This window comes from Nycticebus coucang, chromosome 14 (genome assembly GCF_027406575.1).
Source record: "Nycticebus coucang isolate mNycCou1 chromosome 14, mNycCou1.pri, whole genome shotgun sequence".
Classification (NCBI taxonomy): domain Eukaryota; kingdom Metazoa; phylum Chordata; class Mammalia; order Primates; family Lorisidae; genus Nycticebus; species Nycticebus coucang.
In genome coordinates, this window is record NC_069793.1 from 47312407 (window position 1) to 47335665 (window position 23259).

Below are 23259 nucleotides of genomic sequence, written 5' to 3' on the forward strand. Positions count from 1 at the left end.
ACCTATAAAGATTATCTTATTTAATCATCCTTCCGATATTTGCCAGTTTGTACTTAAATGCCTGTAGTGAAGGGAATTTGCTACATTTCAAGGTAGTACATTCTATCCTGGATATCTTGGATAGCTGTGACAGGTAGAATTCCTTCTTGTGTTCAGGTGAATAAGGCAGACCTATTCCTGGTGCCTTTTACCCTTTAGTTCCAGTTCTCTTCATAGGCTGTTGTATAACTAAGCTAAATCCTTCTTCAAGCTGGCCAGTATAGTGGCCTCAGATTCCTGATTGCAAATTCATGAGCTATTTATCAAAGGTGACTTTAAATTACTTTATCACCTGATTGTTCTCTTTGTAAATGTTTCCAGTAATTCATTATCTTAAGAATGGCACCTGGATTTTGTAGAATTTAGAGTAGGCAAAGTGTTACACATATGAAGCTTATTCACAAATAAAACCAGTAAATCACCATTGTCATACTAGTTCCTGTTGTGTCTTGGCTGGTCTGTACTTGTACATGTTGTATCTTAGAAGACTCAGTGTAGGACCTTAACTATTAACTTTTTATAGTTGATCCACTACTTTCCACCTTCTTGAGTTCTGTTTAAATCTGATTTTTGTTATCTGTCATTGAACCTCTTAGTTTATGTTATAAACAGATTTTGAAAAATGTATATTCTGTAGCCTCTGCTAAGTCGTTGTGAAACATGTTTACCAAGAAAGGGCCAAAGATCAACCTTGTGGAATGCCACTGGAGAACGCCCTTCAGGTGATTGCTAAATCAACTACAGTATTTTAGTTAGTTAACTCATCTTAATTGTGTTATCAGCCACTCTACATTTCCCCATTTTATCCATCAGGATAGCATAAGAGCCATATCAAGTTTGGATATGCAAACTTTATCTTGTCAAAGAAGGAAATCTGGTCAATTTATGATTTTTTGCTAGTTGTTTTTCATATAGATTTTGTAAGATGGAAGGTGTTTTATCAAGGAAGACTACTCAGTAGTCACCTATCATCTCACTTAGATTAGTTTCAGTGGCTCATACTCCTAGCACTCTGGGAGGCCAAGTTGGAAAGCTCTCTCGAGCTCAGGAGTTCCAGACCATCCTGAGCAAGAGTGAGAGAACCTGTCTCTTCTTCTTTTTTTTTTTTTTTTGTAGAGACAGAGTTTCACTTTATGGCCCTCGGTGGAGTGCCGTGGCGTCACACAGCTCACAGCAACCTCCAACTCCTGGGCTTAGGCGATTCTCCTGCCTCAGCCTCCCGAGTAGCTGGGACTACAGGCGCCCGCCACGACGCCCGGCTATTTTTTTGTTGCAGTTTGGCCGGGGCCGGGTTTGAACCCGCCACCCTCGGTATATGGGGCTGGCGCCCTGCTCACTGAGCCACAGGCGCCGCCCAGAACCTGTCTCTTCTAAAAATAGAAAAATAAGCTGAGGGTTGTGACGGGCACCTATAGACCCACCTACTTGGGAGGCCAAGCAAGAGGATTGGTTGAGCCCAGGAGTTTGGCTGATGCCCCGGCACTCTAACCTGGACAGTAGAGTGAGACTCTGTCTCATAAGTATAAATAAATAAAAAATATTTTTAAAAATCTCAATTATATTAGTTTTATGTTACTACACTTTGTTCATAGAGTTGAACTTCCTCTTTCTCCTTCTGGAACTCTTGTGACTTTGCAAGCTCAAATTCCCCTTGTTTTTATGTTGTTTATAGCTATGCTAAGCTACAGGCAGTCCCTGAGTTACAAACATCCAACTGATATATGACTTGCACTTACTAACAGAGGTAATAGGTAAATATAACGTACATACAACTTCAACTTAAGTTGAAGTACCTATCTCATTTATAACCCAGTGTTCACTTGGGTTAATTTCACCGTTTTCTTCTTTTTCTTTTCTTTTTTTTTGAGACAGAGTCTCAAGCTGTCACCCTGGGTAGAGTGCTCTGGCGTCACAGCTCACAACAACCTCAGACTGTTGGGCTTAAGTGATTCTCTTGCCTCAGCCTCCCAAGTCACTGGGACTACAGTCACCTGCAACAACGCCCGACTATTTTTTGTTGTTGTTGTTGTTGTCGCAGTTGTTGTTTTAGCAGGCCCAGGCTAGGTTCAAACCTGTCAGCCCTGGTGTATGTGGCCAGCACCCTTACCCACTGAGGTGTGGGTGCCACCCATGTTTTCTTGTTCACGTGAAGAAATCGCAGCTACATCCTCCTTGAAGTTTTTGACAAACTTCTCAGCCTATAATTTCTCTCTCTTCCTTTTTTTTTCTTTAGAGACAGAGTCTCACTTTGTTGCCCTTGGTAGAGTGCTGTGGTATCACAGCTCACAGCAACCTCCAACTCCTGGGCTTAGGCGATTCTCCTGCCTCAGCCTCCCAAGTAGCTGGGACCACAGGCACCCGCCAAAATGCCCAGCTATTTTTTTGTTGCAGTTTGACTGGGGCCGGGTTTTAACCCGCCACCCTCAGTATATGGGGCTGGTGCTCTACTCACTGAACCACAGGCCCTGCTCAAGCAATTGTTTTTAATACTCACCAAACATTTATTTTATATTACCTTACTTAATTTCTCTTTCTGCAGGGTTTGTTTTTTTCTCCTTGATTGATTGTAAGTTCCCTCAGGACTGGGACTATCTCTTACTCTAGATCCTAGTACTTTGTAAATCCTATGAACTTTTTGTCCACTGTTTTATACACGATGATTAGATATAGTCATGAGATCAAGATGGAGATATTCACTGGGGACACTTGTTACTCTGCCAATAAACTAGGTGGTGCAGCCAAAAATAAAAGAGCCAAATGAGTTCACTCTCCCGTGTGTAACTAGACTACTAGAAACAGAACGGTCTTGGCATATTTTCCATCAGGGGGCCCTAGAGGTCTTGGTGAATTGTGTTTCCTCCAATCCTTTGTCTGAGACAGCTCTTTGTTTCCATATCTTTTGGCACTATTGCATCTCTTTCATCTCCTTCATTTTCAAAATGTATAAATAATTTTGAAATTATATACATAATATATGTACATATTAAACATCCGGATAGCACATAATGGAATAAGTAGAGAAGTAATCTGCCCTTTCATACATTCATCCTCAATCCTAGGCATCCTATTCCTACAGTATAACCATTTACATACCCTCTCAGGAGTATTTTGTATATTATATTGTATTGTTTTTTATATATTATATATGTATTTATGTATTTTATACATTATATATTTTATATATATTTATGTATTATATATTATTTTGTATATTATAATGTATACAATAGTCTTTTTAAACACCAAAGGCACAGTTCTTTATCTAGATTTTGTCTTTAACATTATTTTTTGAGATCTTTTTGTCTAAGCACATAGAAACCTACTTCATTGTATTTTTTTATGTATAAATACATGTATCACATAATTTATATGTTTGATATTTGTCTAAAAAGAGATAGGGAAGGCCGCGCGCAGTGGCTTAAGCCTGTAATCCCAGCACTTGGGAGGCCAAGGTGGGTGAATTGTCTGAGCTCACAGGTTCAAGACCAGCCTGAGCCAGAGTGAGAACTCGTCTCTAAAAATAGCTGGGTGTTGGGCGGCACCTGTGGCTCAAAAGGAGTAAGGCGCTGGCCCCATATGCCGGAGGTGGCGGGTTCAAACCCAGCCCCAGCCAAAAACTGCAAAACAAAACAAAACAAAACAAACAAACAAAAAAATAGCTGGGTGTTGTGGCCGGCACCTGTAATCCCAGCTACTTGGGAGACTGAGGTAAGAGAATCACTTAAGCCCAAGAGTTTGAGGTTGTTGTGAGCTGTGATGCTCTGGCACTCTACCAAGGGTGAGAAAGATTCTGTCTCAAAAAAAAAAAAAAAAAAAAAATTTGCCAAGCCAGGCATTTATATTCATGTTAGGAAGACAAAACAGATACTTAAGACTTAAGTTTATGTCACAAGGTCAATCTTTACCTGTTCCTCCCTTTGGAAAACCTTAATATACTCTGAAACATTGTTATCTTACCCAAATGTATAATTAGAGAATGGGTTTTTTTGTGCCAAAAGAGGACAGTACGTATCTTTTAAGTAACTTTACCATCTAGGTTAGTATCAGCTAGTTTGTAATTAAATTTGTTATCCATAAGGGATTAGCACATAGGAGTACAGACTAGAGTCTCAAATGGTCAAAATCAACTTTACAGATATGCAACTTTTACATGTTGGGTACTTTTAAAAATAAAAAAATAATTTTGATTGCTCATGTTTTCTGGCATTGTCTGCCAGATTTAAATTTTTTGAAAGTGACAGTTGGCGGCTGGTGTAGAAGATAGAAAACTATAAATTTTTCAGGGTGGCGCCTGTGGCTCAGTGAGTAGGGCAGCGGCTCCATATTCCGAGGGTGGCAGGTTCAAACCCAGCCCTGGCTGAACTGCAACCAAAAAATAGCCGGGCGTTGTGGCGGATGCCTGTAGTCCTAGCTGCTCGGGAGGATGAGGCAGGAGAATCGCGGAAGCCCAAGAGCTAGAGGTTGCTGTGAGTCCTGTGACATCACGGCACTCTACCAAGGGCGGTAAAGTGAGACTCTGTCTCTACAAAAAAAAAAGAAAACTATAAATTTTTAAAAGGCTTGCTTTTGGTAGACATTTTCATATAGCTTAATGTTTTGTTGTTAAAGGCATGGTGGAGTTAGTTCCTGCTTCAGATACCCTCAGGAAAATCCAAGTGGAATATGGCGTGACAGGATCCTTTAAAGATAAACCACTTGCAGAGTGGCTGAGGAAGTACAATCCCTCTGAAGAAGAATATGAAAAGGTGATTAGTGCGTCTCTTTACTCTAAGTAACTTTATCAAAAATGCAGTACCAAAATCAAGTGTTGTGGTGGGTACCTATAGTCTCAGCTAGTCAGGAGGCTGAGGCAAGAAGATCGCGTAAGCCCAAGAGTCCGTGGTTGCTGTGAGCTGTGATGATGCCATAGCACTCTACCCATGGTGAAAGAGTGAGACTCTGTCTAAAAAAAATGTAGTACAGTGTCTCACACCTGAAATCCTAGCACTCTGGAAGTCCAAAGTGGGAGGATTGCTTGAGCTGAGGAGTTGAGGCCAATCTGAGCAAGAGCAGGACACCATCTCTACAAACAATAGAAACGTTAGCTGGGCGTTGTGGTGGGTGCCTATAGTCTCAGGCAGGGGAATCACTTGAACCCAGGAGTTTTAAGTTGCAGTGTTCTCTAGCCCAGGTAACAGAGTGAGACTCTGTCTCACGAAAAAAAAATTACAAAGGTTTTAAATGCTTTTCATTTTTCTCTAAGTGTAGAAAAAAATATAAAGCAATGGATTTAATGGCAGGCATCTGAGTGAAACCAATGTTAAATTATCCAAAACACATTCCAAATACATACTCAGAGAAAGAGAAAAAGTATTTTTTCAACCAATAATGTTATATTTCCCAAAGATCTTGGAAGAAGTTTTGGAAATGAGTAAGAGTAGCTGCACTGTGTGGTAGTTAAAAGGATAAATTGTGCCCAGATTGGGCTTGAATTCAGGCCCCAAGTCACTCACCAGCAATAGGCCTTGGGCAAATTATTTAACTTTTTTGTTCCTCGGTGATTTTTGCTATAAAATATGTGATAGTACATGTTATAGTACTATGTATTATAATATTTATTATAGTTATGAAAATAAGTTGTAAGGTTTTTTTGAGAATTAAATGAGTTAAAATATTATTGGAGGCTCGGCACCTGTGGCTCAAGCGGCTAAGGCACCAGCCACATACACCTGAGCTGGCGGGTTTGAATCCAGCCCAGGCCCACCGAACAACAATGACGGCTGCAACCAAAAAATAGCCGGGCGTTGTGGCAGGCGCCTGTAGTCCCAGCTACTTGGGCAGCTGAGGCAAGAGAATCGCTTGAGCCCAGGAGCTGGAGATTGCTGTGAGCTGTAATGCCACAGCAGTCTACCCAGGGCGACAGCCTGATGCTTTGTCAAAAAAAAAAAAAAAAAAATATATATATATATATATATATATATATTTATTATTATTATTGGAAGCATCAGTCTTTTGTTTTAGTATTGTTTCGAATTGCATATGAATAAAGGGCAGTTTCTTAGGACCTAAGGCCTGTAACAATCCTAACTTGGCTTAAGGAAGACTCGAGAATATTTTGAAAGATGATGTAAAAAGACTCCTATTTTAATGTCAGTTAGCTTCCTAGCTCGTTAGTCATTAATGTATCACTTTTACAGATACACAAGTGCTATTTGTTCACCTGCGAAGGTAAAGTAGGGGAATTTTGTCCTTTTCCAGCCTTTTAAACTGTAAGATCACTCCCTTTTATTACTTCTTTGTAGTCTGGGGAAAGCAGCACAGCAGAAGCCAATACTTGGCTTTGGTAATGTTGACCTTTTTTGCTTCCTAGTGAGTTGTTTGACAAAATAATTGTCAAGTAGCATACATTAAGTACCTTTTATTTTAATAAATAAGAGGGAGTGTAACATAGCAGGGTCACATTGCCTGGTGTTTGGTACTGATTCTGCCACTTAACAATTATGTCATCTTAGGCAAATAACATCTCTGTGTTTCAGTTTCTCTCATCTGTAAAGTGGTGGTAATAATAGCACCTAAGTCGTTGATTTGTTATGAGATTCTAAGGTATATGGGGGGGAGAGGAAGAGAGAGAAAGTATCTGGTTTATGGGAAGTACTGTGTAAACATTTGCTGTTATCGTTGGTAATGATTTCTGGGGAATTCTGGGATAAAATTACACACATGGATAAGTAGAGCCATAAATGTACTGCTCAGAAATACTGTATTTTGAAAATACGGCGGTGCCTGTGGCTCAAAGGGGTAGGGCGCCAGCCCCATATGCTGGGGGTGGCGGGTTCAAACCCAGCCCCTGCCAAAAACTGCAACAAAAAAAGAAAAGAAAAGAAACTAAATATACATGCATTAGATAAAAAAAATCCTCATTGCATTCATCTTGCTGTGTCCTTGTGTATGATACCATATTAGTAATTTAGTAATCCCTAGCATGGGCAGGACAAGTCACAGAATTGAGGTGGAGGTATTCATTAAGGAACAGTGTTGCTGTGAACTATAAACCGAGTGGCGCAACCAAAAATAAAAGAACCAAATAACTTTACTCTGCCATGTGGAAGCAGATTACTAGAGTTAGAACCTGGCCCTGCATACTTTTCTATGGTGTACCCAGGAGGCCATGTGAAAATGAAAAGCCTCTAGCCTTGAAAAACTTGTAGGGAGTCAGGAAATGGAAAACGATACGCGTTAGTTGCGTTATTGGATATTTTATGATATTTTCTTTACACATGTCTTCCCTACAGGCAGAGAAAAACACCCCCAAAACATTCTTCTATCTATATTAATTTTTGTCCCAATAATGTCACCTGTGGTAAGCAGCAGAGTCTGAGGAGCAGGGTTCCACAGACAAGATGCTTAAATGCTGTTCAAAGGCAGTATGTAGCCTAAGTAGGGACTGGTAGGGATCCCTGCCTTTTGTAAGACAAAAACTAGAAAAAGGGGCGGCCCCTGTGGTTCAGTGGGTAGGGTGCCAGCCCCATATACCAAACCTGGTCAGGTTCAAACCTGGCCCCTGCCAAACGGCAAAACAAAACAAAAATAGCCAGGCGTGGTGGTGGACGCCTGTAGTCCCAACTACTCAGGAGGCTGAGGCAAGAGAATTGCCTAAGCCCAGGAATTGGAGGTTGCTATGAGCTGTGACGCCACAGCACTCTATCAAGGGCAATAAAATGACACTCTGTCTCCAAAAAAAAAAAAAAACTAGAAAAAGGACAGGACAGTAACCACCTTTAAAAGAGTGGTTTTATTTTGAAATATGGAAAGATTGCCTTTTATTACTATATCTTGATTTATATGCTATTGAGAGAGTGGATTATAATAGTGTTTTTTAAAGAGAGATGAATTACTTTAATTTTTATAAACCCTGCCCCCTTTAAAAATATTTTTTTCCTAAAATAATTTTATATCTTTTCTAACAGGCCTCAGAGAATTTTATCTATTCTTGTGCTGGATGCTGTGTGGCCACCTATGTTTTAGGCATCTGTGATCGACACAATGACAATATAATGCTTCGAAGCACAGGACACATGTTTCACATTGACTTTGGGAAGTTTTTGGGGCATGCACAGATGTTTGGGAGCTTTAAAAGGTACTAATCTTGTTATTGTTGCTATTGTTAAGGGAAAGGGGCACTTTTTGTTTGACAAATTAATGTCCCAAACCTTGCCTTTTTCTTGCCTTTTTTTTTTTGGTCTATGGCTCCCTTTGAGCATAACTGGGGAGGAGAAGGTCTGAAGAAATGACCTTACCACATAGTAGAGAAGAATGTGTGTGTGTGAACTTTGTTGAAAAGAATTAAGGTATATTCTATTTTATAATAGCAGTGAGTACAGGTTCTTGTATGTTTCCTACTGTTTGGTCTCTTTTTTGGGTGTGCGAATTTATAAATACCACCTTGCAAAAAATTTCATATATAAATTCAGTCTAAATAATGAGATGATTATGTGATAGCTTTCTTGAAAATATAAATTTTAAAGAATTATGGAAATTCAAAGTGCCTGTTATAATGTTTCCTCAGAAATTGCTATAGTTCAGATAGCTTAGTCTGATAACTGTGTAATAGTAATAGCACTATTTGAATATCTTTTGTAAATAATGCTTTGCACTTTTATTGTAAATAGGGATCGGGCTCCTTTTGTGCTGACCTCTGATATGGCATATGTCATTAATGGGGGTGAAAAGCCCACCATTCGTTTCCAGTTGTTTGTGGACCTCTGCTGTCAGGCCTACAACTTGATAAGAAAGCAAACAAACCTCTTTCTTAACCTCCTTTCACTGGTAACTGTTCTTTATATGCGTTTAATTAGTTTTACATTAATGCATCTGTGTTTCAGTGCTTAAAAAAGGATATTTTGTGATTTTTAGAATAAAATTTTTACTGTAGTCGTAAATGTCAGATAATAAATTATTATTGAAATATTTTTAAGTTACTGCTCTTTGAAATAAATAGGAGTGCTTACTATCTGAATCAATTTATATAAAATATAAAAAATAAGGGCGGCACCTGTGGCTCAAAGGGGTAGGGCGTCGGCCCCATATGCCGGAGGTGGCGGGTTCAAACCCAGCCCTGGCCAAAAACTGCAAAAAATATATGAAAAATAAGCCAGTAGTGTGGCTGCCCTGGGGGTGGGGAGTAGCAGTTAACCGAAGCTCAGGAGGGACCTCTGGGATGCTGATGTCCTGATTGGCTGTGTTCAGATGGTAAACATTGTTTAAGCTATACACTAAAGATTTCTGTAGTTTTCTGGATATATGTCATATATAGGTAAAAAGTAAAACATAGAATCAAAAAACCCCAGTATGATTATTGTGACCGAAATTAATGTGGTAATAAAAACAGAGCCTAGGGCAGTGCCTGTGGCTCAAAGGAGTAGGGCGCCAGCCCCAAATGCCGGGTTCAAACCCAGCCCGGGCCAAAAACTGCAAAAAAAAAACCAAACAAAACAGAGGCCTAGACAGGGTGGTACCTGTGGCTCAAAGGGATAGGGTGCCGGCCCCAGGCCCCATATGTCGGAGGTGGTGGGTTCAGGCCCAGCCCTGCCAAAAATATAAAAAAATACAGAGGCCTAGACAAAAGGAGGTCTGGCTTTTACTGCTTTTATTCCATAACTGGCTTTGTGACTTCCAACAAATCACTTGACTTCCTTGGCCTTGACTTTCTCATTACTTAGGTACTCTCAAAACTGTGATTGTTTTTGTTTGCTTTAGTTCTGATTACTTAACTAGCCAGCAGGAAGGGGTGGGGAACAGATTTAAAAACAATATAACCCACAGAACATTTTCTTTTTCTTCTACAGATGATTCCTTCAGGGTTACCAGAACTTAGAAGCATTCAAGATTTGAAGTATGTTAGAGATGCACTTCAACCCCAAACTACAGATGCAGAAGCTACCATTTTCTTTACTAGGTAAGGCATAGTTAAGTATAATGGAGAAGCCATATATAATTTGGTTTTGGTTTGTTTTACCTTTGAGTAAACAAATTGTATATATCAAAATTCTGATTTAAAGGAAAAAATTGTAATTCAAAGTATTAGCCAATAGTAGGCTGTCAAACGTTTATCTACTGAAAATAATTTACAGAATTTACACTAACACTTTAAAAATTACCTTATTTCCCAGAAGATCGGTGATCTCAGGTTTATTTACTATATGATTTCAGTGGTAAGAACTTGTGAACTGTTTCTGAGAAACATGTTTTCTACAGTGCCAAATTATCTCTTTACTGTTTCTTTCTAAAATGGTATCTGTAGTGATCTGTTTTTCAATATTTTGCCATAACAATTTTCCTGGATGCCTAAGTGCTTAAAACAGTGAACTCTACTCACTGCTACAGTAAACTGTTATGACATAGTACTTGATATACATGTACCAATGACTGGCATTTGAATTTGTTGTTACTGCTTTAAAAACATCTTCCTGATAAGTATACCCTAAAGGTCTGATGATCCTGTTGGTCACTGACTGACTACTGCTGCCACCCCATCATAGTACCACAGCAGGGAGGGACGCATGAGCTCATGTTCTTTTCTCTCCTTTTTCTCTTGCCTTCTTCCTCTCAGTGGAGAAGAGGTATAAAACACTGGACTGGACTTCCCTAGTCTCAAGAGTCTGGGCTGAAATGAATTGAAGGAAGCTGACTTTTGTATAGCCTTCCAAACTAATCCTGACAATTTAGGTATTGATGGGTTTTCTTTTGTTTTGTCTTTTAAAAGATTCATTGGCTCCCCTGGGCAAAACTACAAAGCAGGCATGTAGTTTATTCATTTGGCCTGCTTGGGCTTTCATAACAAAATACTATACACCAGGTGGCTTAAACCACAGAAATTTATCTTCTCACAGTTCTGGAGACTCAGAAGTCCAATATCAGGGTGCCATCCAATCAGGTTCCTGGTGAGGGCTCCCTTTCTAGATCACAGATGGCTACCTTCTCCTATGTCCTATCTGGGGGAAAGAAAGACTGGGCTGTCTCATCTCTTCTTATAAGGACACCCCTATTGGATCAGAGCTGTACTGTTTATGACCTCATTTGACCTTAATGACCTCCATAAAAGCCCTACTCCAAACCCAGTCACTTTAGGGATTGGTGCTTCAGCCTATGAATTGGAGGGAACACATCCAGTCCTTCCTGAGGCAGAAGCCTGTAGTTGAGGCTCTCTTACTTCTCTCTTGAATCTTCCTTTGTCTTTCTGGCTTCCTTAACCCTGTTCGTGTGACTTTTTGTTTCCTCTGCTTGCTTAAAATTCTGTCTAGGCCTACCTTCCAAACTACCCATCCTATTAAAACGTTTTCCCTAGGGCGGCGCCTGTAGCTCAAGGAGTAGGGCGCTGGTCCCATATGCCATAGGTGGTGGGTTCAAACCCAGCCCCAGCCAAAAACCACACACACAAAAAAAGTTTTGGGTGGTACCTGTGGCTCAGTTGATAAGGCGCCGGCCCCATATACTGAGGGTGGCGGGTTCAAACCCAGCCCCTGCCGAACTGCAACAAAAAAATAGCCGGGCATTGTGGCGGGCGCCTGTAGTCCCAGCTGCTCGGAAGGCTGAGGCAAGAGAATTGCTTAAGCCCAGGAGTTGGAGGTTGCTGTGAGCTGTGTGATGCCATGGCACTCTACCCAGGGCCATAAAGTGAAACTCTGTCTGTACAAAAAAAAAAAACGTTTTCCCCAACTGAGTGGATTTATGATTACCTGAAGGAGTCTGACACCAAGTTTTACTATTCTATTATTTGAGAGAAGAGAATTTTTTAAAATTTGGATTACTTTGAATGCTTTCTTTCATTTCTGTTTAGTTGTCACTTTTCCCCATTTATAAGGGAATAGAATAATCTTTCTAGCATTATAGCAATTAACTTTTGTCCCTAACAGCTTTTTAATTAGTCTTGCACCCCACAGTGCTAAAGAAAGCCAAGCATTATTTCTTTCTTAAGCTGAATTTTTTTGGTTGGGGTGAGTTGTATTTTAAGCCTCCATGGCAAAGTGAGAATCTGCTTAATATTTTAAAAGGAATGAAAGTGCTTTTCATCTTTTACTATGTTGAAAGAATTTGCCATGTGTTCTCATTAACGTTTACTATTAACAAGTTTTCTGATTATTTTGTAGGCTGATTGAGTCAAGTTTGGGAAGCATTGCCACAAAGTTTAACTTCTTCATTCACAACCTTGCTCAGCTTCGTTTTTCTGGTCTTCCTTCTAATGATGAGCCCATCCTTTCATTTTCACCCAAAACATACTCCTTTAGACAAGACGGTCGAATCAAGGAAGTCTCTGTTTTCACATATCATAAGAAATATAACCCAGATAAACATTATGTAAGTTTGATTTCAATATTTGTGAACAACCATGTGTACGTTACTGTGGTCCTTTCTACTTCTTTTGCTGACTCAGCTAAAGTTCCAAGCAGTTGTTGTTCTATTTATGTTTAATTTCTAACTTGGATGCTCCAGCAAAAAGCAAATGTACTCAAAGCATCTCTAATGGTGTGTGAGAGGGGTTTTTCTTGCTAATGTTGTCTGAAAACTTTGAGGACTGAGTGATATTCATCCTTTTAGAGAAAAGGCTAACGGGTGGTACTATTCTGCTTTTCTCATTCCTTTATGTTCAATTTTTTCTTAATTTCAAAGAAATTACTTAAAATTTGGATTACTTTGAATGCTTTCTTTCATACTTATTTAGTTGTCACTTTCCCCCTTTATTATAAGGGAATAGAATAATCTTTCTAGCATTATACCAGTTATCCAATTATTATGCGAACTACTTCTGATAATAAATTCCACCAACACAGAAGTATTCAAAGTAAAAGTTCAAGTTCTTATTTTACTGTCTCATATAAACACTTGCAGTTTGTTTTTGAACAAAACCAAGATCTTCAGTGTACTTGTTTTTCACCCTTATGCTAATATTTTTGTTAGATAATACTTTCCAGCACTGTCAGCTTTTAAATTTTTTGACAAATTGATAGTTTTTAGAAAGCTATTTCACTATTTTAATTTTTACCCATTTATTAGTGAATTTTAATACCTTTTTATATGTTTATTATTTTATCCTCACATCATTTTATTGAATAGTCCATTCTTTCCCCAAAGATTGATAATGTCAACATTAAATATACAAAGTTCATATAAATGTTCCTGGATTTCTTTCATTCTTTTTTTTTTGAGACAGTCTCACTGTGTCGCCCATGGTAGGGTGCTGTGGTGTCACAGCTCACAGCAACCTCAAACTCTTGGGCTTAAGCGATTCTCTTGCCTCAGCCTCCCAAGTAGCTGGGACTACAGGTGCCCACCACAACACCCGGCTTGTTGCAGTTGTTTAGCTGGCCCAGGCTGGGTTTGAACCCGCCACCCTCAGTGTATGTGGCTGGCGCTGTAATCACTGTGCTTCCAGTGCTGAGCCTCCTGAATTCATTTCTGACCTTCTATACCAATATCTGGCTCTTTCTCTAGCAGTATTCTTTAATGTATTATAACTTTATAATAGTTTAAATATCCAACAAAACAAGTTTTCCTTTACCTCCATAAACTTTTTGCCTTTTGTTCCTATTGACTTTCTTAAATGAACTTTTTTTTTTTTAATGAACTTTTGTATTAACATTTTCGTTGGAATTGCACTAAATTTGTAGATTTGGAAATTACATTATTTAATCCTAGAAATAAAATGGCTTTCCCTTTCAATTTCTCATTGGTTTATCTTTAAATGGTTTTGATCCCCTCTTTAAATGTAGTTAGATATGCTGTAAATACAATGACTTTTATTTTGCTGTTTGCTATTGGTGACATATATTCTTACCAAGTTACATATAAGGATCAAACTATAAATTACTTTTCTGTCAGGAAAGAAGGTTTTATTACAAGTTTGATGTGTTTGGGCTATGATTTCTTTTCAGATTTATGTAGTCCGAATTTTGAGGGAAGGACAGCTTGAACCGTCATTTGTTTTCCGGACATTTGATGAATTTCAGGAACTTCACAATAAGCTCAGTATTATTTTTCCACTGTGGAAGTTACCAGGGTAAGTTCTCATCCTTGTACATTAATCCTTTTTTTAAGAAACAGTTTGCTATCAGTGTAGGTGAAAAGCTTTCTGTCAACACATCTGGCTTATTTTCCTTTGTATCACATGAATTTAATGCCAAACTAGATATACACAAGAACTGTAAGTTTTTATTGAATGAGTAAACAGTGAATAAAAGATTATGAAATTAAAATGTATGATTTTCCAGAATTCTAATTTATTTCAAGCTTTGCCTTTGCCATTTCTACCATAGTCCATAGTAAGCAACCAAGGTAATAATTTAGAATCTTGGTTAAAGGAGTCAGATTCTTCCAGACTAAGCAATGTAGTGTTTTACATAAAACAGAAAAATTAGTCAGGTGTGGTAGTGTATGTGACAGTCCAAGCTACTCAGGAGACTGAGGCAGGAGGATCACTTAAGCCTAGGAGTTTGAGGTTGCAGGGAATTATGATGACACCACTGCACTCTCTCTCAGGCAACAGAGTGAGACTATCTTTAAAAAAAAAAAGTTGGGTGGCGCCTGTGGCTCGAGGAGTAGGGCGCCGGTCCCATATGCCAGAGGTGGCGGGTTCAAACCCAGCCCCGGCCAAAAGAAAAAAAAAAAAAACAAAACAAGTCCACCTTTTAGGGCGGCGCCTGTGGCTCAAGGAGTAGGGCGCTGGTCCCATATGCCGGAGGTGGCGGGTTCAAACCCAGCCCCGGCCAAAAAAAAAAAAAAGTCAAGGGCGGTGCCTGTGGCTCAGTGGGTGGGGTGCAGGCCCGGGTTCAGACCCGGCCCAGCCCAGGTTCACTGCAACAAGAAAATAGCTGGGTGTCGTGGCAGGCGCCTGTGGTTCCAGCTACTTGGGAGGCTGAGGCAAGAGAATCACCTAAGCCCAGGAGTTGGAGGTTGCTGTAAGCTGTGTGTGCCATGGCACTCTACTGAGGGCGACAAAATGAGACTCTGTCTCTACCAAAAAAAAAAAAAAGTCAAATTCCAAATCATTACAGAAGTCGGGCAGTGCCTGCGGCTCAGTGAGTAGGGCACTGGCCCCAAATGCCCAGCCCTGGCCGAACTGCAACAAAACAATAGCCGGGTGTTGTGGCGGGCACCTGTGGTCCCAGCTGCTCGGGAGGCTGAGGCAGGAGAATCGCAGAAGCCCAAGAACTGGAGGTTGCTGTGAGCTGTGTGACGTATCAGCACTCTACCCATGGGCGGTACAGTGAGACTCTTGTCTCTACAAAAAAAATAAAAAAAGAAAATCATTACAGAAGTGATCCACTATGGGCCATACTGAGCCAAACATTGGGACTGTTAATTAAAATTTTAGTGCTTAGTTTTATTACATGTATCTGATATCCATTGGAAATTGTCAGGGGTTTGCCTCTGCTTATTTTTTATGTAAATGGAACCCTCAGACTGTTCCTTCCTCCTTAAGCTGCCAAAGGAAGAGAATGATCAACATGGCAAATGGCAGTTGCAGCAAAGCAACACCAAGGAGCCAGCCTCACCCCAAACTCCTGTTTTAATGTAGCTTAATGACCAGATTTCTGGTCAAATTGTTTATATTCTTATCAGACTAGATTTCAAAAGAAGGAAGAAAGCAAAGTGGATATTGGAGTTTGTTTCCATATGCAGTCTCATCTTTCCCGCTGCCACCAAAATAGCAGAAATGAGGTTATCTGTTTAGTACCTTATTTAGGCCTTGGGCCCTTTATTATTATTTGTGGATTTTACTGGTATTTACGATAGCTATGACTGATCAAGTAATGATTCTTCTTTTAGAAATCAGATCCAGATGAAATATTTGTGAATGGTTAAAAAATTTGAGAAGAAATAGTAGAAAATAAGTACAGGAAGTTAGCAAATCATGTGCTTTTTCTATGAAGGCTCATAAAAAGATAAGGGGTAATTGAACTGTTTCATTTCTAGTACTTGGAAGAGAAATCCTAAAAAGTTATAATAGATTAAATTCCACTTTAAGTATATAAGTATTTAAGTATATTTCTAAGTAAATATTGTACTTGGTTACTTAAATCTCATTTGTTTTTTTCTTTTTTAGCTTTCCTAATAGGATGGTTCTAGGAAGAACACACATCAAAGATGTAGCAGCCAAAAGAAAAATTGAGTTAAATAGTTATTTACAAAGTTTGATGAGTGCTTCAACAGATGTAGCAGAGGTGACCTTTCTAAATGAGAAGCATTAATTTACAATATCTTTCATCCTATATAATCTTTAAGCTAATGAATCTTTTTTCTCTTCAATCTTAGTGTGACCTTGTTTGTACTTTTTTTCACCCTTTACTTCGTGATGAGAAAGCTGAAGGAATAGCTAGGTCTGCAGGTAAGATTTTTTTGTTGTTGGTAACTTATGACCTGCAAATCTATCACTTTTCAATGAATGTGGCAGAGAGTGGGCATACTGGCTGTAGTGTGTGAGGATGGGAGGAGGGTATTCTTTCTAAGCCAGTCTATTTCTGGATAAAAATAACTTTCTTAATAGAGTATGATTACCAAAGAAGTGTAAACCAGTGGCCTTACCAGGTTCTTTACTCCTCTTTGCCCCCACTACATGTGATGGTCTTGGAAGTAAAGCAAAATTCTTTTATTGCAGCTTGGGCCACTATAAGCTGGATAAAATAAAGATGAAAATATATGTGTTTTCAGATGCAGGTCCCTTCAGTCCTACACCAGGCCAAATAGGAGGAGCAGTGAAATTATCTGTCTCTTACCGAAATGGTACTCTTTTCATCATGGTGATGCACATCAAAGATCTTGTGAGTGATTACAAATAATGATGATTGTAGAGGAAACTCATACATTGGTAGGAAGCATTACTGTTAAGGGACTGCTTTTCTTTATAGGTTACTGAAGATGGGGCTGACCCAAATCCATATGTCAAAACATACCTACTTCCAGATACTCACAAGACATCCAAACGTAAAACCAAAATTTCACGAAAAACAAGGAATCCAACATTTAATGAAATGGTAAGTTAAAACATCATTTCTAGAAATTTCTTTGGTGGTTTGAGACTTTAAATTTTAAGACATTTTCAATTCAAAGTTTTTAGGTATCAGTTGCTGAACTATTTGTTATAAAAAAGTAAATCAAGGGGCGGCGCCTGTGGCTCAGCGGGTAGGGCGCCAGTCCCATATGCCGGAGGTGGCGGGTTCAAACCCAGCCCCGGCCAAATTAAAAAAAAAAAAAGAAAAAAGAAAAAAGTAAATCAATAGTATTCCAGTGGTATTTAACAAAGTGGTGTAGAATAGAGCTCACAATCATACACCTTAGGGAAGCATAATTCAATTGTCCTTACGTGCATGAGCCCCTCCTCTAATAATATATGTATATTCTCAAAAAGTGGTTGTCCAATCTGTGCTTAAATATTTTCAGAGTATCTAGTTTGTCTTAGCAGCTCCACCTCTTAGATTATTTGTAATGTGAAGCTGAAATCTTGACTCTATGGCATCTGTAGAGTCTTAGTTGTATTTCTTGGAGCCACATAGAACTACTTCCATGTGGCAGCAGCTCACATAAGTGAAGTTCAAATATCCTTCCGAATTATTTTTTAAAACACCTTCAATACCTTTACCTTCATTCTCCTTCATGTTTTACTCTGTTAATAACCCAGTAGAGTGCTCAAAATTAAAAGCAATAAGCAGACCAGTAGCTGAACACTGTCACTTTGCTGAGATACCCAGGGTCAACATATAAACTTATCTATTAAAACCTGAAGTCCCCTCGTCCCCCTTATTCAACTATTTTCTTTAGGAAAAACACGTTATTTGTGTATGTTAATATTATATCTACATAAAAATGGTTAGCAATTGGAAGCAAATAATTCTGAATTTCCATCAATGTTACGAATTTATTAAAACCCATAGAAGATCCTTTTGCTTTTATAAAAACATATACAATTCTTGGGCGGCGCCTGTGGCTCAGTGAGTAGGGCGCCAGCCCCATATGCCGAGGGTGGCGGGTTCAAGCCCGGCCCCGGCCAAACTGCAACCAAAAAATAGCCGGGCGTTGCGGCGGGCGCCTGTGGTCCCAGCTGCTCGGGAGGCTGAGGCAGGAGAATCGCGTAAGCCCAAGAGTTGGAGGTTGCTGTGAGCCGTGTGACGCCACGGCACTCTACCCGAGGGCGGTACAGTGAGACTCTGTCTCTACAAAAAAAAAAAAAAAAAAAAAAACATATACAATTCTTGGTAAAGACCAATTTGTATTAATTTCAAAAAATAGTATGTTGGCTTTTTTTCCCTAGTTGTCTTGTGCCATCAACAAAGTACAATGTTGTCAGTTTTTGTTTTGTTTGTAGTTATTTTAGCCAAACAGTGAGGACTAAATTAAAGAGATGGCTCTCAGAACTGTGATGAGGCTTTCTGGAAAAATAATAATTCTAAGTGTTGAATGTGATGGGAGTTTGAAACAGAATAGTATTGGGCGTCGCCTGTGGCTCAGTGAGTAGGGCGCCGGCCCCATATACCGAGGGTGGTGGGTTCAAACCCAGCCCCGGACAAACTGCAACCAAAAAATAGCCAGGCGTTGTGGCAGGCACCTGTAGTCCCAGCTGCTTGGGAGGCTGAGGCAAGAGAATCACATAAGCCCAAGAGCTGGAGGTTGCTGTGAGCCGTGTGACGCCACGACACTCTACCAAGGGCCGTAAAGTGAGACTCTGTCTCTACAAAAAAAAAAAAAAGAAACAGAATAGTATTGAGGCAAATCCCACCAGATGTGTCATAATCAATGTCATTCATTATAGTCATTCTTTTGGCTAAAGTACTTATGTTTTCACTTAAAATATTCCAAGAAATCGGCCGGGTGTGGTGGCTCTTGCCCTGTAATACTCTGGGAGGCTGGGAGGATCTCTTGAGCTTAGGAGTTCAAGACCAGCCTGAGCAAGAAGGAGATCCCGTATCTACTAAAAATAGGAAAAATTAGCTTGGCATTGTAGTGGGCACCTATAGACCCAGCTACTTGGGAGTCTGAGGCAAGAGGATCACTTGAGCCCAAGGGTTTGAGGTTGATATGAGCTGTGATGCCACAGCACTCTAGCCTGGGCAACAAAGTGAGAGTCTCTCTCAAAAAATAATAAATTAATTTATTATTCCAAGAAACCCATCCCCAGAAGAGTGTTCATTGTTCCGATAAGTAACTTTTTATCCCTCACCTCTCCACTCCTAAAAAAGTTTAATTTGTAATCTGTTGTTCCTTTTTTCTTTTGCTGTAGCTCGTATACAGTGGATATAGCAAAGAAACTCTACGACAGAGAGAACTTCAACTAAGTGTACTCAGCGCAGAATCTCTGCGGGAAAATTTTTTCTTGGGTGGAATAACGCTGCCCCTGAAAGATTTCAACTTGAGTAAAGAGACTGTTAAGTGGTATCAGCTGACTGCAGCAACTTACTTGTAAACTAATGAATTTCTGAGCTTTGGAAGCAAGAACAGTTATAAACTTGTGTGCACATACATACAAACTTTGTATAGTATTTTTATACTTGGACAAATATTACAAAGTTAAATATACTTGCTGCATTTCAACACATCTGTTGGACCAACAGACACATAATTAACCTTTATGAATTTTTGAAAGCTATTATTATTTTAAAGTCATTATACTGTATGCTACAAACCCTAAACTTAATATATATTGAGTCCTGAAAAAGACTTTGAGACAGTACTATATCCGTTCAGGCACCTATTTTGCATTGTTTCCTGTATAGGCGCAGCATGTTTGTTTTCTTTTTATGCACATTTTACAGCCTTTACCACTGTGTATGTTCTTAAACACCAAAGTAAAGGAAAGATGCAGGACATTATCTTAAAATGCAGTTGCTATTCACAGGGCTAAAAAGCAAAGCACAAATAATACATAGCCATGTTAAGAACTACTAAGTAGTTTATAGAAATGGGGAAGAAATAATACTTTTTATTCATATCTTTAAAGCCTTTTTCAGAATAAGTGCCAGTAACTGAAGTTGTAAATAATGGTGCCTTAACTTTATATGCTTCCCTGGCACTTCATTTCTGATTTTTTTCCCCTAATTTGATAAATGTTTGGTAGGTAGTTTTCAGTCACTTTCAACTTACTGAACAAGAAATTATGTACATATACTAATATTTTTCCCACAAAAAGATAATTTTTTCTACTTCTGATATGTGACTTAGTTATTTAAACAATCAAGTCACTTGATTTAAATTTTTGTTGCCCAGTACCTAAACTAGATTTATAATGTAGTTGTCACTAAATCCCATCATTCCATTGTAATTCTCCATTTATTCCCAGGGCTGTGAATTAAAATTTGATCTCTTTACCTCTATGTAGCTCTACTCCAACCCCTCATTAACAAGTGAAAATTCTTCAGCCAGGTACCCATTCCTGAGTAGGGCACTCTTTACAAGAGGCCAAGGACAAGAATTTTAGGGTTCAGCCTGAATTTTATTTTTTTTTTATTTTTATTTTTTTTGGCCAGGGCTAGGTTTGAACCTGCCACCTCCGGCATATGGGACCGGCGCCTTACTCCTTGAGCCACAGGCACCGCCCTCAGCCTGAATTTTAATATAGCATTCTGGAAATTTGTCTCATAAACTGTCTTATAAGATTTATTTTATTTGGGTAAATATATATACTAAATATATAAAATGAGAACTTTCACAGTTAGAATATAAATTCAGATACTTTTTAAATGATAATAGAGATTGTACCAATTTGGTTGCTGTGAGAAAACTGACAAAATAATGCAATGAGGAGTACCGAGAGGAAGGACAATCTCAATTCAGTTGCCTAGAATAGAATAGACTTTTTATGAACTGTGCAAATGTTTAATGTAAATGGTGATACCTGAAGAGCAGAAATAGAAGAGTTAAGAATATAACAGAGGAACAGAGTAGAGGAAAAAACTTGAAATTTTTGGTGCCTAACACTAATGGTCCATTTGTAGTTAAACCTATGAGTATGATATATGTCTTTTTTTTTTATGTTAAAATGTGTTGTCTATTTAATAAGTTAATATGCAGATCAAAGCACCACCATTTGCTTTTTCCACATACCTTTAACATTTCCTGAATGTGTGTGAGTAGCTTTACAATTGCAAGTACACTAGAAATTTTCACTTAACCTTTTGAGACTTAAGTCCATTCCATGAGTTGTCACTTAGCCACTGTACAAAAAAAAAGTACTGTCTTGGGAAAAGATCATTGTTGATTGGACTCAACACATACTGCCGTTTTGCAGTCTGTTATAGCAATGTCTTTTAGCACAAACTATAATAGATCTAGAAAATGTGGTATCATTTTTTAATTATAAGAAATCTGATTTCATATCTAAAAGTGTACATTATGATTAATACTGTACAGTTAAGTGTTCAGAACACGTGGTAATGTTTTAATTTAACTCATTTTGTGCCTTTGATCATTAAAACACACATATATTTTACATATAGTTTAATATAAGTTATTTCTTTGTGAAACACTAATCTTCAGTCTGTACCAAAAGATAACAACAAAGATCCTTTTTGCACTATTACTATCAATCAATTTTAAATCAGTTGGATTTTCAAACTTTTTAAAAAGCTTACATTAAAGTAAATCTGAAAAACAAAATTTAAACAAACCAGCCATGACCCTAATTTTTATGTATAATCACAATATTTATTCCAATCTTTAATGACTAAAAGTAATTAATTGTGCTACATGTTAAGTCCTGCATCAGAAGAATTCTTTCTTGCTTGCCACTGTTTTGGGATTTGAAGATAATTTCACTCTAGGAACTTATTATTTTCTCTACTGAGGAGCCCAATGTAGAACTTGCACTGATATTTTCATAACTGCCTTTATACAAATCAGTAGGTATCTAAATGTTTTAAGGCATGTCTGATCTTCGATAAAATACTACATTTTTTAAATTATAGTTGTATAAAAGTTTCAGTATCTTGCCTTAAATTGGTTGATTGTTCTTTCTAGGATTCAAATATTAATGGCATTTAAGAAAACATAAAATTCACTTTGATACTTAGACTTCAGATCAAAAAGGACTAAAGCCCCACTATCATAATCCATAGATTTACTTACATTTTGTTTGACTACAGTGCAAATATGAATATGGGAATTAGTCTCAGCTATAAGAACCAAAATGCTTTAATTATATTAAGGTAGTGAATAAAGATGTATAATATTTTTTATTAATACCTTGAATATATTCAGTGGATTGAATGTGACTTTATAACTGTACTACAATTGTATTAAAATATTTCTGGAATAAAAAAACTCCACTCCTTTTTTTTTCCTTGTTCACATACTAACAGTTTAGGTTCCACACTTTAACATGAGTTCAATGTTGTTATTTTTTTTGCATCTCACCTAGGAGTTCTATAGTCATGAATTTCACAAGTAGCCTCTAAAAATATCCAGACAGTCTGGGGATGGTGGCTCAGCCTGTAATCTTAGCACTCTGGGAGGCCAAGGCTGGTGGATTGCTTGAGCTCATGAGTTCAAGACCAGCCTAAGAAGAGTGAGACCCCATCTCACAGAAACAGAAAAACTGGCCAGCCTCAGTGGCTCATGGCAGTAATCTTAGCACTCTGGGAGGCCAAGGTGGGTAGATTGCCTGAACTCACAGGTTCCGAGACCAGCCTGAGCAACATCGAGACCCTATCTCTAAAAAAAAAAAAAATAGCCAGTTGTTGTGGCAAGCACCTGTAGTCTCAGCTACTGGGGAAGCTGAGACAAGAGAATTGCTTGAGCCCAAGAGTTTGAGGTTGCTGTGACACCAGGGCACTCTACCAAGGGTGACAAAGTGAGACTCTATCTCAAAAAAAAAAAAAAAATGAAAGCCAGACTTGAGATCTCTTGGAAAAAAGCCTCCAGACAATTGCAACAGAAGAGGAAAGGCTCTAAGGATAGATCAGAAGAGTGCATGTGGCTGGAGTGTTTGCAAATGGGGTTAGGAGAAGAGGGGAGTGGCAAGTCTTAAGGCCAAGCCATGGGTTTGAGTTTTATGTATATTTCAGAGACAGGGTCTAACTCTGTGATCTAGACACACACCATCACCCTGGCTAATTTTTTTTTTCCTTTTTTGAGACATTCTTGCTCTGTCACCTATGCTAGAGAGTGCAGTGGCTACATCATAGCTCACTGCAACCTCCAACTCCTGGGCTGAAGTGATCTTTCTGCCTCAGCATCCTGAGTACCTGAGAACCTGAGACT

At 38.7% G+C, this 23259-nt stretch overlaps 1 protein-coding gene across 4 annotated transcripts in view; it reads left to right on the top strand.

The window, feature by feature from the left end:
- The window catches only part of PIK3C2A (phosphatidylinositol-4-phosphate 3-kinase catalytic subunit type 2 alpha), a 124367-nt gene extending 102047 nt beyond the window's left edge, over positions 1–22320 (top strand). For 3 of the 4 annotated variants that reach the window (XM_053562333.1, XM_053562332.1, XM_053562334.1), the window contains 11 exons: positions 4648–4784; positions 7986–8155; positions 8688–8844; positions 9864–9973; positions 12165–12372; positions 13947–14071; positions 16118–16235; positions 16327–16399; positions 16723–16832; positions 16920–17045; positions 19286–22320. In XM_053562333.1, coding sequence (XP_053418308.1) covers positions 4648–4784; positions 7986–8155; positions 8688–8844; positions 9864–9973; positions 12165–12372; positions 13947–14071; positions 16118–16235; positions 16327–16399; positions 16723–16832; positions 16920–17045; positions 19286–19468 — 1517 coding nt within the window. In that variant the 3' untranslated portion in view covers positions 19469–22320. Of the gene's footprint in view, positions 1–4647; positions 4785–7985; positions 8156–8687; positions 8845–9863; positions 9974–10627; positions 10765–12164; positions 12373–13946; positions 14072–16117; positions 16236–16326; positions 16400–16722; positions 16833–16919; positions 17046–19285 lie in introns of those variants that run through there. The other variant, XM_053562335.1, reaches the window with a different exon arrangement.
- The last annotated feature ends 939 nt before the right edge of the window (positions 22321–23259 follow it).